The 13936-nt window shown below is 47.9% G+C and overlaps 2 protein-coding genes across 2 annotated transcripts; both read right to left on the bottom strand.

Annotated features, from left to right (window-relative positions):
• Window positions 1–4124: 4124 nt before the first annotated feature.
• Window positions 4125–6904, bottom strand: LOC136533876 (pentatricopeptide repeat-containing protein 10, chloroplastic-like). Its single transcript, XM_066526408.1, has one exon. It carries the CDS (start codon window positions 6631–6633, stop codon window positions 4273–4275), a length of 2361 nt encoding a protein of 786 aa, XP_066382505.1. The 5' UTR covers window positions 6634–6904; the 3' UTR covers window positions 4125–4272.
• A 1392-nt stretch (window positions 6905–8296) lies between these two features.
• LOC136533877 (uncharacterized) lies at window positions 8297–13730 on the bottom strand. The gene is made up of 10 exons (XM_066526409.1): window positions 13361–13730; window positions 11974–12023; window positions 11704–11813; window positions 11026–11302; window positions 9985–10114; window positions 9622–9881; window positions 9424–9520; window positions 9252–9321; window positions 8522–8767; window positions 8297–8430 (listed from the first exon to the last, which is right to left on the bottom strand). Exons 1-10 carry the CDS (start codon window positions 13656–13658, stop codon window positions 8388–8390), a joined length of 1581 nt encoding a protein of 526 aa, XP_066382506.1. The 5' UTR covers window positions 13659–13730; the 3' UTR covers window positions 8297–8387.
• Between the last annotated feature and the right edge of the window lie 206 nt (window positions 13731–13936).

The following is a 13936-nucleotide window of genomic DNA, read 5'->3' as shown; positions in this document are numbered from 1 at the left end:
CGGGGGTGGCGAATCCCTGCTCGTGAAAGCGAGCGAAGGCCACGAGATAGCCTTCGGGCGGCGACGGCACGTCTTCATTGTCGGACAGCCGCCACTCCTCGACGGCAGTCCGTGAGCAAAGAAGGTCACGGCGAACGAGGCCCTCTAGGCGCTGGAGGGTGACATCGGATCTACACCACTGCTCTATTAGACGATGGGGGTGGTTGGATGCGAGCTTGACGGCGGCTGCGATGTGGGTACGGGAGGCTCAGGCAATTGACGGCGGAGGTTGTAGATGCAAAGGTGAGGAGGCAAAGTATGGAAACCTAGGGGCGAACCCCTTGGTTTTATAGGGGCGATAGATGCGAGAAGGGCAACCGTCCGCTTAGATCTTCGTGCCTGCCACGATACACCACCAAAGTCGCTCCGGACATTTTGCCTTCCCGGGTAGACCAGGACTCTTTTCCCGTAGATGGGATACGGGTCAAAAGGCATTTCTCCAGCCCGTCTGGGCCTAGGAGTTCGAGGGCTGGCCCAACAGTACACTCAAGTCAACCGCAGTACCGAGGACCATACCCTGCACGCCTACAGGAAAGTACCGTCAGGATATGACGGGACGGACGCTTTAAGCTCTTCCAGGCATGACAGAGCCCGAACAGTGTTGTAGGCGCCGATTTTTGTCTTACAGAGTTGTGGGCGCTGCCATCAGCCCTCGGACGCAGATCCTGACATAAGCATACGACAACCACTACGATCCAGGGAGGGAACTCACATCATCTATAGTAACCAACGTATGGTCACTTCCTCGTCTAGTCCCCGTAGGGTCGCGGCTCGGCACCCCGGTGTGCCACGCCGCCCGCCGAGGAAGGATGGGACGTGACCACTTGCTGAACGAAGCCAGAGCACGGCCCTATCAAGATCAACGAACGTGCTATCCCTAGCACCGTCTGCCATATCAGCGGGGCTGACTCAGAGGAAAAGGAAGATCCGGCACCTTCGAAGGACCTTCTTGGTCTATGATTTTTCTTCTTTCTCCCATCTGTAAGACTGTAACCTCTGCTCCCCCTTGATCTATAAAAGGGAAGGCAGGGCACCCCACTAAGGGGATGGGTAAATTCAACACACAACGCATCACATAACACATAGCTGAGCAGCAACCGAGCTCTCAGCGCCCTTTCGACCTTTCCATCAAAGACTTAGGACCTATCCCTCTCTCGACCGTTTGTACCCCTTACTATGAACCTTTTTCGGTGCTAATAACATGAGCAGCAGCAGACTGGATGTAGGGACATTCTGCCCTTTAGCACACCATCCGAACCTAACGCGCAACAAATATAATTTTACTAGTTGATGTTTACTCGAAACACCAACACATCTCTCGATTGGAGAAGACCAAAGGAACACTCGCACACCGAAGCGCATCACAAGCATCGCAGTCTTTGTGGCTATGAGAATATACACGACTAATCCGTCAAACTAAATATCCAGGTCAATAGTACTAAGCCTGTAAGCTAGGTTCTGTCGCGGCGAGGGGGAAGGACCTCACTGACCTCGCGGGCGGGCGGCGCCGGGCCACGAGGAGAGGAGGGACGGCCGTAGGGGGAGCGCATCCATCCCTTGGCGTCGCAGTGCGGCGCGGCCGGGCGGGGGGAAGCGGGACGCGAGTGAGCGAGTGGAGTGGAGAGGCAAGGGCAGCGGGCGCAGTGCGGCAGTGGTGGACGCACGCAGGCACGCGGCAGCAAGCAGGTGGCGCTCGTCGCTCTGCGACGGTTGCCAAGTCAGAAGACTCCGGCCCGCCGGTCCCGTGCCTTTCACGCTGCAGTGCTGCACTGTACCAGTGTGTGCACAGAAGGGGAGCGAAGCGGCTTGACGTGTCGTGCCGTTGCACGGGTCTCCCCGCCCCGGGCGCAGCGAGTGCTTCCGCAGCCGTCGCCGTCCGTAGATCGCGCGATGCGACAATGCGTGCGAGTGTTTGGGCAGTTTTGTTCACCATATCACACAGACACAGGGCCTACAAATTTGGAAATGGTTGTTTCATTTATTCAAACCGAAAAACAAAAAAGAAGAAGAAGAAGAAAAACGGCCCTTAAACAATCGCGCGGCCGCGATATACAGTCCTACAAAATATTGTGCGGACCTTCCTGCGCCATGCTCTTCCTCTCAAATTTAGAAATGTTGGCAGGGAGCCATTATATATGATGCGAATCGGAATCGTGGCAGGCACAACACGCACATGCGCGTTCTCCACTGAACGAGCCTGGTTTTTTTCACGTGGAACTGAACACCGTTCACGACCTCATGCGACCACAGAATCTGCAGCGAATGCCACAAAGTGTGGAAGTGTTCATTTCAAAAGGAAACATACAAAGAGAAACTTGCAAAATCTTGTGCCCATGGTTTCTTTTGCTTATAGTAATAAGCTACATGGAATTCCTTTTAGAAATCCCCTCCTCACGGAAATGCTGCAAAATTCTTCCTGGCTCAGGACCTTGGCAATGGCAGCAACTAGGGCAAGTTGCCATGGCATCGAAAAGGTTGTGATCGAAAAGAGTTTTCCTAAGGGTAAGGTTAATAATATAGTTCTTGCTTGTTATACGGACCTTTGCAACATATCTCTTAGTCCACTTATATATAGTAGTTAGCTTTTCATTGTTAATACATGACTTATTTTTTTATCTCACAAAATTTGTTAAAGTTTGTGCCATATGCTGGCTGAAAACTTACAGCCACTTTTTCTTGTCTCCGCTCTTCTCTTTCCTATAATTTCAGCATGAAGCTTACTTGCAGGCTGTTATTCTACTTCCTCTGCCATAAGACGATCGCCGGCCACCGATCGTCTTCAAGTCCGTGCAGTGTTCTGTTCACTGAGAACAACTCCGTGCAGTGTTCTGTTCACTGTGAAACATCGACCACCTACCTACGCATTCAGCATCAAGTGTCACTTCCCTTGCTTGGAATAACGTAATAGTACAGTGTGTATATACAGTAAACAAGGACAAGAGAAAGCGGTCAAACTGTACCAGGACAACAGAAGCAGCTAAACTGGCCGAATGCAATGCTTTGGACTTATCTGCCGAATTTACCATTTAGGACAGCTTATTTGCAGGCGCTTTTGGTTTGTGCGGATGGTACTTTTACGGTTGTTCAGTGTTCACCGAACGTCCAAACCAAACAAGTCTACTTCCTGCAGGGCATCCCCAATCGAGCCTAACATTTCAGTGATTCTACTGTAAATAAAGCGATCTACTAACGAATATTGATACTACTATCATTTGCAAAGAAAGTTGGGTGACTCTTCTAAAATTTAGTGACCCTTCTAAAGTTTAGTGACCCCATGTTTGTTTGGTTACAGTGACTAAAGACCATTAAAACAGCTGTCACGTGTACACTCTAGTCACTTCTAGCTACCCCTTGGTGACTAAAAGCTACTAAACTTTAGTGGCCCCAAAACTTTAGTGGAGTATTTGGTATTTTAGTAACTAAAAATGACTCACTGGACTTTAGAAGGGGTGAACCAAACAGGCCCTTTATTTCCTCTTCTTTTTTTGGACCACCTTCTCTCTCCTCAAATATATATAGCTTATGTAAGCCACTGTAACAAGTGTAGAACATCTACTTTTTTTTTTATCTGATCCCTTTGCCTACTAGTAAAAAGCAGCGTTGGAAGGCCTAATCTTCTATCGCCTCAACGTCATGCCGTTCAGCCGTTGCCGTGCCAGACATCCTGAGAGCAGGCGAGAAAGCAGCGTGCACGGCAGGCCGAAAGCGACGTGGACACTGCTTCGTGCTGACGGCTCCACCCCACATGACCGTCCCCGATCATCCCGTCCCACACAAGACGATATTTTCACCATGAGAGTTGAGAGCGGACAGCCGAGGAACGACAGCAGTAGGAATGGATAGAGTACTCAGGATGCTGCTAACTGATGAGGTTGCCCATTTGAGATCACCTGAATGGTGTTATTTATATTCAGAAGAAATCGAATGATACATCATACATCAGGTGCCCTTCAGGCTTCAGGTTGTCGCAATCTAAAGTATGCACAGCAGAATGTGGATATAGGTACACTATACACTGGTTGAAGAATGAGACTATTTTGACATCATACAGCACCATTTGCAAGGTGCAATATTATCGCCATCTCTGGCAAACACGGGCTCTTCAAGATTATTAGTAACCTTGCCTATCAAAACTTGAGCATATACCATGCAAATTGCAAACTGCCAGTTGCCTTGCCTGTAACCAAAGAAACCTTCCAAACTGTACCTAGTCCACCTTTTAGCACAGGCAGCCTACCTTCCAAACTGTGCATCCTCTATATAGGCTGTGAGTGTATGCAGCACTTTCTTATCAAAATTCGGGTCAGTTTCTGAAACCTCAGACAGGAAACTGCGAGCCTCCTCGAATCGCTTTGCTTTGCAGTAACTGTCGACTACTCTCCTGTAGGTCAGCTCCATAGGCTTCAGGTTGTGCTGAATCATGTAGTTGATAACCTCTCTAGCTTCACTGAACATCTCCAGGCTGGCGTATCCCCCAACGAGTGTGTGATAAGTTACGACACAGGGAGCCATGCCGTCAGCGATCATCTCGGAGAGGATCCTCTGAGCTTCTCTGATCAGCCCTTGCTTGCAGAATCCGTTTATGACCGTGTTATAGGACACGACGTCAGGCTTCACCTGAGAGCTTTTGAGCTGGTTCAGTATCTTCTCAGCCTCCCACGATTCGCTACACTTTGCGTACATGTCCATCAAGCTATTGTAAGTGATGAGGTCAGGGCTCAGCCCGCTCTGCTTGATTGAATCGAGGATCTCGGTGGCCTTGCTGTACATCCCATTTTTGGCATACATTGACAGCATGGAGTTGAATATGACGAGGTCAGGATTGTAACCTCTGGCCTTTACCTCTTGAAATGCCTTCTCAATGCCACCCACTCGCCGGCACTTGAAATTGGCAATGACAAGGGTCCTCAAGATAACCCAACTTGGGAAAACGGTACCTCCGTAAACTTCTTTTTCGATTGCGTCTATCCCTGCAATGTTGCCCCCCTTTGCATAACACTGAAGCAATAGTGAATATGACTGATCATTTGGCTTAAACCCCTTGGTCCTCATTTTGCTTACGATTGACTGAGCGGTGGACCAATCACCTTGTCGCGATAGCACATTCAACAATGCGTTGTATGTGGTGAGGCAGGGGGTGAATCCAGCACTGGTCATTTCATTGTACATCTTGAAAGCATTAGTCCTTGAGCCACACCGACCATATGCAGCTATCAGGGTGTTGTAGGTGTCTCGGCTCAGTTCAACCCCACAAGACTTCATCCCCTCCAAAACCCGGGTGACATAGTCCTCCATGCCACGCTTCCCACAGACTGCAAGCATTGTGTTCCATGTGACCCGATTTGGTGTGCATCCACTCCTTGACATCTCTCCAAGCATCTCTAGCATCACAGTGAACCTTGATTTCTTGCCAAGCATGCCAAGGATAAGATTGTATGTGTTCACATTCGGCACAAACCCGCTCTTCTTCATCTGGTCAAACAGAGCAAGTGCCTCATCCACCTTCCCAACATTCCCATAAGCTGTCATCACGGTGTTATATGTGAATGCGTTTGGCAATAAACCCTTGGATGTCATTGTGTCCAGGCACTTGGCAGCCTCCTCGTAGAACCCAGCCCGGGCATATGTTCCGGCGAGCTCATTGTACGTCACAGCATCTGGCTGACAACCGTTCTGCTCCATCTCCTTGAGCACTCGCAGAGCCTTGGTGTAGTTTCCGGCCTTGCCAAACACCTGGAGCAGCGCATTGTAGGTGACGACGCACGGGGCGTGGCCCCGGGCCTTGAGGTCCTCGAAGAATGCCACAGCCTCATCAACAAGCCCATCACGGCAACACGCGGTGATCACCGTGCTGGCGGTGAAGTCGTCGGGCTCGACCCCGGCGGCCCGCATCTCATCTAGGAGGGCGACAATCTGCGGCCACGAGCGGCCCATCCGGCCGTACACGTCGAGCACGACGTTGTAGGTGACGAGCGTGGGCGCCACCCCCTGCCGCTGGAGTTCGGCGAAGAGCTCGACCGCGCGCTCGTACCGACCCGCCCGGGAGAGCGCGTGGAGCACGGTGGTGTAGGCGCGGACGTCGAGGCGGGACCCGGGCGGGAGCGGCACTTCGTCGAGCAGCGCGCAGACGGCGTCGTGCTGGCCCTCGCGCCCCAGCGCGCGGACGACCATCTCGAGCGCGGACGCGTCGGCGGTGCCCTCGGCGCCGGCCCATCGGAGGAGCGCGAGCGCCCACTCCCAGTGCCCCGAGAGCTCGAGCGCCTTGAGCAGGGACGGGATGTCCGCGCGGAGGAGCTCGTCGCGGCGGGAGGCGAGGAAGGCCGCGAGTGTCGGGAGCGGGTGCGAGGAGATGGCGAGCACGAGCGCCTGCGCGGCGGGGGAGAGGAAGGAGTGCGGCGGCGTCGGTGTCGGGTGCGACCGCCGCGGCGCGGGGGCCGGCGCCGGCGCCGCGGTGAGGTGGAGCAGGAGCGAGTCGAGCGGGAGCGAGGAGGGAGACGGCGGCGGGGGCGCGGCCGGGATGAGCGGGCCCCGCTTCCTCGGCCCCGCCGGGAGGGTGGGCTTGTTCGGGAACACCCCCCGGCCGGTGGCCTCCATCGGCGGCGGCGGTGCGCGTTGGCCGCTCGGTGCAGGAGCGGCAGGCAACGATTACGAGCTCTTGAGCGTGGAGGGGAGGCGGAGGCCCGCGCGCAGCATGCCAGCTAGGGGATTGGGTTTACGGATACGGTGGCGGGAGCGGGTGGACGGGAAGTTGGGTGGCGGGAAGAGGGCGGCGAGGCGACCCGCTCCGCTGTTGTTTGTGTTTGGGAGATGGAGATCTGAACCTGATCGGATCAGTCAGTGGCGCCGATCCCTGATCGAGTGGCGCAAATCTGCTGCCGGCACATCTGATCTGCCGACTACTTCCGGCGAATTCTGACCACCCACCGTCGATTCCCGCTTCGAGGGCTTGACCCTTTTGGCCTTTTGTCCAGTGTGGGTGTGGCCAATCTGTTTCACTGTGCAGGTGCAGCACGCGAGCTGAAGCTGCGACTGGCGATAAAACGACATATGATTTGTGCAACGTAAGACAGGCTAGAAATTTAACTATCTGCTGCTGACAATAGTATTTATGAAACATGATTTACATGGAGTCGATTTGGTAACAATGATAATGATGTCAATACATCCTCTCTTTCCCCTTGTCCAGTTGTCCCGATTCTCGAAGTCCTCTTGTCTGAACGGAAACGCCCCTTCTAGGCCGTTTGTCCGTCTCGATGGAACCCGCACTCGTCCACGCCGCCCCTACCCACGTCGCCCGCTCGCTCTGCTCGTGGGACACCCGTTCACGCCCGCGCCGCGCACGGCGAGCCCGACGCCCTAGGCGCTCGCTAGGTCGCTTCTGGACTTACGCCTCTCGTCGCGGCCGTGCTCCATCCGCCTACCCCTGCCCCTGTCGAGGTCTGTGCCGTCGACGAGTTCCATACTAGCGACCTCCGCGCCACTCCGCAGCTTCGAGCTCCGCGTCGATAAGCCTTCATTCGTCCAAGCAGTAAGCAAATCCTACGCTGAAAGCGCACGTTGCAATAGTATGTTTCAAAGTGTTTCAGATGTTTTCGAGGTATGTTGCAATGTTGTATATCGATATTGCAAAAGTAGATCGAGATGTTGCACTTGTAATGGCTATATACGTATGTTTTAAGTGGATGTTCCAAATGTTTCGTATGTTTCCAGACGAATGTTGCAAATATTTTGTCTGGATGTTGCAAAAGTAGATCTAGATGCTGCATATACATGCATGTTGCGAGCATATGTTTCAAGTGTTTTCAGGTGTTTCATACATATGTTTGTAAGTGTTTCATCTGGATGTTGCATATGTTCAATTGTTTTCAAATGTTTTTTAGACGTTTTCGCAAGTGTTTCATCTGTCTTCTTTTGTATGTTGCAACTGTTGCACCTGAATGTTTCAAAAGTAGATCGGATGTTGCACATAGAATGCGTATGGAAAGCAGTCAGCGGCGCGGACGACGTTCGGGATGGCATGGTCAACGTCCGGGACAACACGACACCACTACTTGTGCACTCCCTCGTAAGCCCGACGCGCTAGGCACTCGTTCGCTCCCTATGCGGGTAGCGTCCGAACGGTAGCGCCTGGATCGGACATCCGGGTGCTAGCATGTCCGTTCTCTGAAACATTAACGCACACATAAAAAACTTCAATTCTCTAGTTCTGCTGCCTGCTGTGCCTTTCCAAGTTATTCAAAAGTTCGATAAGTTAAGATTGGCATTAAGATGGCTCACACAGTCACACTTTACAGAAGTTACAGGTAACTGAAAAAGGCACCCAAATTCAAGCCAAACGGAACTCAAACCTACGAAGCAGGGGTGCTCGCATCATCTGAGCTAGGTCCATTCCTAGTTTACAAGTAGACCATGATTACAACCAAGGGCATGAAAGGTTACCATGCCTTGTTCCTATATAAAAATGAAAAATGCTGGAAGTTACCTCGCCTTCCTGGGCCTCCCAACAGGTCTCTTCACCGGAACGTCTCCCAACTCTTGCTCTTGTTCTGTCAGTACCAGCTTGCTTTGCTCAAGCAAGTCCATCTCCGATTTGACTATGGCATCGTTGTTCTTCCGACGTGAACCCTTTGCAGGTGACCTTGTTGGAGTTGCCGTGGTTTTTTGTGAGTTGGGTTGCCTTCTTCTGCGGTTCTTGGAGCCATTTTGTACTTGAATGCCCATCGGCAGGCTGAAATAGACATTTACAGAATACTTTATTGGCACATTACTTCTTTTAACTTTCAAAGGCATTTAACCTGACAGCTACAGCAAAAAAAAAAAAAAAAACTTGGGCATAATATGGTACAGAATGTTTACTGCACCCGACAACCCTTTACTAGAAACTTCAAAGATGTAATTCAGGTGGTGGATATTAAGTGATCAATGATAACAGCTCATCATAAAAGAAGCACATGTGCTCTAGAAATGTGTGATTTTGAATCATAAACACAAGGTTAAAGTTAACAGACAGCATTGTCCTATATAGCAACTACAATCCTAAGCCATCGACTCTCGACGTTTTGATCCTAAATTCAAGTCAAACTCCTCTAGCAAAAATCAAATATTCCAAGTTCTTATGGCAAAGCACAGCCACCACAAGTACTAGTAAACGTTGGTGTTGGTTAAACTCTTGCACAGAATAATAGTCTAGGAAGAGTGGTATGATATACTACCTGGGTGCAGCTTCAATATCCTCCTTCAACATTAATTTTGAGAGAGAGCATGAATCGTCACAGGCAGCATCTGCTCAGTAATTGCAAATAATAATAATAGAAATTCAGAGGATGTTGAGGGATCAATCTCATATGACAAGCAAGAAAAACATATTCAATGACGATAACATACGCTCTTGCTTCCTGTGTGATAAGTCCATCATCTGCTGCTCGAAAGGAATAAATGCATTCAAAGGCTCCACCTTCAAAGCAAAGCCTTTCTTCAGGTCCTATGGTAAAAGTCATCTCATCTTAATGTCACGACAAATAGCATGTTCTCACGTGAAAGAAAGGCATCCAACAAATCTTGGGTACAGTGGGATATCAGTACCTCACTAGAACACTGATTAAGTGTTGTAGCACCAAAACCTTTTTGTTCCCTACCAGCTTGCGGAGAACTGGAATCAAATAGCTGTGGAGTTACAGCTGAAGGTTTATCGGGGACATCTAATATTTCATCAGCAGTTTCAACTTTTGAAATAAAGTTAGGGTATGTTAAATTGTTGGCTCCCATAATATCATTTAATAGTTTCTTTCCATCTCTGGAAGCATTTGGATTCCTGGTAGTGAGCTCTTCACGTGAATTTGCAGCTGATAAGAAAAATAGGTATAAGTTGTAGATGTACGCAAATTGATAATCTTTCGGAGGCTTAGTGGTCTTTCTCAACTAATAGCTGAAATGATTAATCTCAACCTGGATGATTTCGAATAATATCAACTTGCTTGAATTTTGAAATGTCCCACGAATTTCCATTGATCTTTGGCCTGACTCTTCGAATCTCCCCATATGCATCCTCTCTAACAGAGTAATTTCGTTTGAGAACCTGCAGTCAAGTATACAGCGATAAAATTCTTTCATTCCAGAGTTGCCAAAACAAATCCATAATTTTGTGATTGTAAGATTCAAAAGATACTCATCAAATTAAACTCGTTTATATAGTGAAAAGAAAGTCACTTGAGACAGTTTCAAATAGATATATATAGCAACACACTAATTGTGCTTTGGACCGCATATAGATACAAAATATTTTGCATACTGACAACAACAACAACAATTCTGAATACTCGGTGCTTGAGACTAGATTAAGGTCACACAGTTAGGAATTTATGTATGTCCACCCAAAAACTTTAAACATGAAACTAATAATGTATGTCCATGGAGAAAACCATAATAAGCTAGGTCAGTGTGAACTTACAGAAGGTTGCTGCCAAATTGAGTACAGCAACCGAACTAAAAATTGGCAACTACTCCCTCTGCCCCTAAAAGAAAGTCATTCTAATTTTGTCTTAAATAAAAAATATCAAGGTTGGCCAATTTTATATATAAAAGTACTAATATGTATTCTATTAAATAAGTATCATTAGATTCATCAAGAAATATATGTACGTCTATTTAATATCATTAATGCCGACTCTTCTCCATATTGGTCAAATTTAAGAAAGTTTGGCTTTATGACAAAACTATAATGATTTTCTTTTAGGGGCGGAGGTAGTAACATCACTTTAAGGTGCATGTATGATTAATTGAATATCAGAAGACCGCCTCAAACACCATTTGCTGGATAAGACCTATGAGAAAAAACTCCTGAAGATTTAATACTTCCAGGATATTTTTCAGCGTATGAACCAATCAACAAAAGATATTGAGGTAGTATGCATTGTGCAGCAATATATCATGAAGTCATGATTAATATAGACTGAAACAGACTAAATTTTTACAAGCAAAAGCACTCACTGGGTTTATGTTCTTAGCATTGTTGATGAAAGGGGTTTGGTTGGTATGAGCTAATTTTGGAATTGTGCCCACAGCAGCACTATTATCACAGTTATGCACTTGAAGACTAGAAGTTGCAGGTGAGGATTCATGTGGACTAAATGAAGAGTATCCATCTATGGCTAGTCTGCCAGCCTTCCGAGCACTTGTAAGAGAAAACCCACCAGCATCTATATCACCTGAATCCGAGTCTAAAACCCGCTCTTGAATTATCTTTATAAACTTGCTGCACTCAGACCTGATAGAAAAAAAAAGAAATTATGTCCTGTTGAATATTAATTACATAGTTTGTAGATTTTCAACCACTGCTAATCTGCCACCATCAAGTATTAAATTATCCAGGATTATAAAAGGTGTTAATAGAATACAAAGAGTCAAGGGCAGCACTTCACAGTGTTTGTTGCTTTATCACAGTAGGAGACAATTCATGGCCATCATATAATAATGAATAGTTAATATACCGAAAGAGAAGCATGTAAAGTGATTGTTTGGTTGAGTTTGAATTCTGAAACATATTTATAGAATGTCACATTCAAATACATGATAAAAAATATGCTTAAATGAAAAGGCAAAACAAAAATCAAACAGCACAGTTTAGAAGGGAAATTGGAAGTCGATACTACATATACGATGCAATACCTTGAATAGGTCTCCTGCATAAGCAATTGCATTATGGCATCCTTTGGTTCAATCTCAGAGATAATTGCTAGGGACCCAGGGTAGCCTTTTAGAACAGTCTCCTTTTCACCCTAAAATCACAAACAGTTCTACATGACTTCAACGCATGAACTGTAAAGTGCTCAGGTAATTGATCCCTTACTCCTAGTCTTGTAATCCAGAGAGAGGAGCATGTTTACAAACTAACAGGGAGATAATATGTTAGGTAATAAATAGAATGACTGGGAATACCTGATTTGATTGATTATTACTCAGGGGAAAGACTGGGGAATCACCATTATCTGTAATCTCAAAAACTCATCGGACTGAATTTTAAAATAACACTCCATTTAAAATAACAAAATAAGTAAAAATGTACAGTCCATTTACAGGAAAGAATAAGTAAACGAGCACAGAACACTGATGATTCCTAAGACATTAGGAGTTACAGGTTGTAATGGAATTTATGTCAGAAAGATATATCGGTAAAAACCAAAGCAAATGAAAAGCACACAAAAAGGGTTTAGACAGTTATACTCCAAAAGCTAGGAAATAAGAGGAACAAAAGAATTTTATAATAACATGTGCAAATGATTTGAGGTAAGTTCACAAACTAAAACACATTTAAAGGTATCCCTTCCGTTTTGGGTTGTTCAGAACCCAGATGGTTTTTATCTAAGAAAAGGAACAACCATGACATGGAATGACTAGCAGTCGAACAACAATATAATTATATAAGAGATGTAAAGTGGTGGTAGGACCCACTATTTCCATGAGAAGGATTGAGACTGCCAATAAACTACAAGGTTTAATCAATCCCTAACTTAAAAACAGATTCCAGTCTGGCTGGCCTATTAGCTAGCCTTACTGATGCTGCACATCATATAATCATATTGCTGAGTTAGTGGTCATGAAAAGAATTGACGACTCATGTGCCACTCGTTAACGGAGGAAATAAATCATTGGAAAATCTCAAGTTCAGGGTTGCTAGCCGTATATCTGAGTCCATGCATGTCTTATCTCCCTCTCGGTTCAGAAATTTAAAATTTGAATTACAGTTGGGGGCCCATAAGGCTTCAATGGTCAGTATGGACCCATATTATGAATGCTCGTGTGACCCTCCAGGACCACCTATGGATTGCAGCTCAAACATATGCTTAGTACAAGAATTCTATGGGTAAGGCAATAAGCAGACGCTTAAGGAGTATTTTCGCCCAGATAGTGGCTTAGTGCCAATGTAGTCATGTCCACGATCCAATAACATATTTTGTATTCATGAGCATGGATCGACTTTTATCGGTCAGTTGCATGCTAGCATGGCCTAGTAAGTAAGTAACTGCAATAAAGAAACAACCATCGTCCCCCATGCAGATGCAGATGGGGGAAACATGAAACTGCCAAGCATCCAGTGTACTATTTCGTTAAAAAACTATTCCGAAGTCGAAACGCCAAAATTCGAGAACTTTTCACTGAACTTTGGTCATTCGAATCGCCGTCGCTACCCCTATACGCAGCATGCAAATAATGCAAAACAGCACGAACATTTAGATACAGCTGCAAACGCGGCAATGCGGCACCCAGAGTAGCGGCAGGGCCTGAAAGGCGCAAACTTTCCAAGCATAGTTGGGGGAGTCCGTACCGGTGGCGTCATTGCAGCCCTCACCATGAGGGCCAGGAGGCGGGTACCATGCCGGCGAGCACGCGGCCGACGGCGAGTCCCCGTCCGACGCTGCGGCTGATGAAATGGAGCCGGAGCCGGAGCCGGAAGCGGAGGGCTCGGGCCCGAGCACGGCGGCGAGGATCCGGCCGGCGCCGGAGACGAGGCCGGCGAGCCACCCCCTCGGCGGCGGTGGCGGGGGAGGAGGAGCCGGAGGCGAGGCCCCGGCGGACGCCGACGGCTGGGTAGGGGTGTCGCCCCCCGCGGCGGATGACTCCATGGGAGGAGGCGCGTGGCCGCGTGCGGTCGCGGAGGAGACGAAGTGGAGGGAAGAAATAGAAGGAAACCAAAATTAAACCATGCCGAGACTGGGGTTGCCCGTTTGGTTTGGTGGGTGGTGTAGATTTGGGTCCATCCGGTGCGGTTTAAACATGCTACGAATTTTTTACACACGCACACAAAAAAAAATGCTCCGAATTTGAGGCGGCCCGCTACTTCCAGTTCCAGCTGTGGATGCGCAGTGCCAGTGCAGTGATCTGGCTAGCTGGCCTCCGCCGC

The sequence above is a fragment of the Miscanthus floridulus genome, unplaced genomic scaffold (genome assembly GCF_019320115.1).
Source record: "Miscanthus floridulus cultivar M001 unplaced genomic scaffold, ASM1932011v1 os_1275_2_3, whole genome shotgun sequence".
Classification (NCBI taxonomy): domain Eukaryota; kingdom Viridiplantae; phylum Streptophyta; class Magnoliopsida; order Poales; family Poaceae; genus Miscanthus; species Miscanthus floridulus.
Note: the sequence above shows the minus strand (reverse complement) of the source record. Positions and strands in the feature narration are given on the sequence as shown.

Coding starts and splice junctions, on each gene's coding strand:
- LOC136533877 (XM_066526409.1), bottom strand. CDS start 13,658: ATGGAGTCATCCGCCGCGGGGGGCGACACCCCTACCCAGCCGTCGGCG. Junction 11,814..11,973: donor GTAATAATCAATCAAATCAG/GTATTCCCAGTC, acceptor TTGTGATTTTAG/GGTGAAAAGGAGACTGTTCT. Junction 9,521..9,621: donor TTAATCAGTGTTCTAGTGAG/GTACTGATATCC, acceptor CTTTTACCATAG/GACCTGAAGAAAGGCTTTGC.
- LOC136533876 (XM_066526408.1), bottom strand. CDS start 6,633: ATGGAGGCCACCGGCCGGGGGGTGTTCCCGAACAAGCCCACCCTCCCG.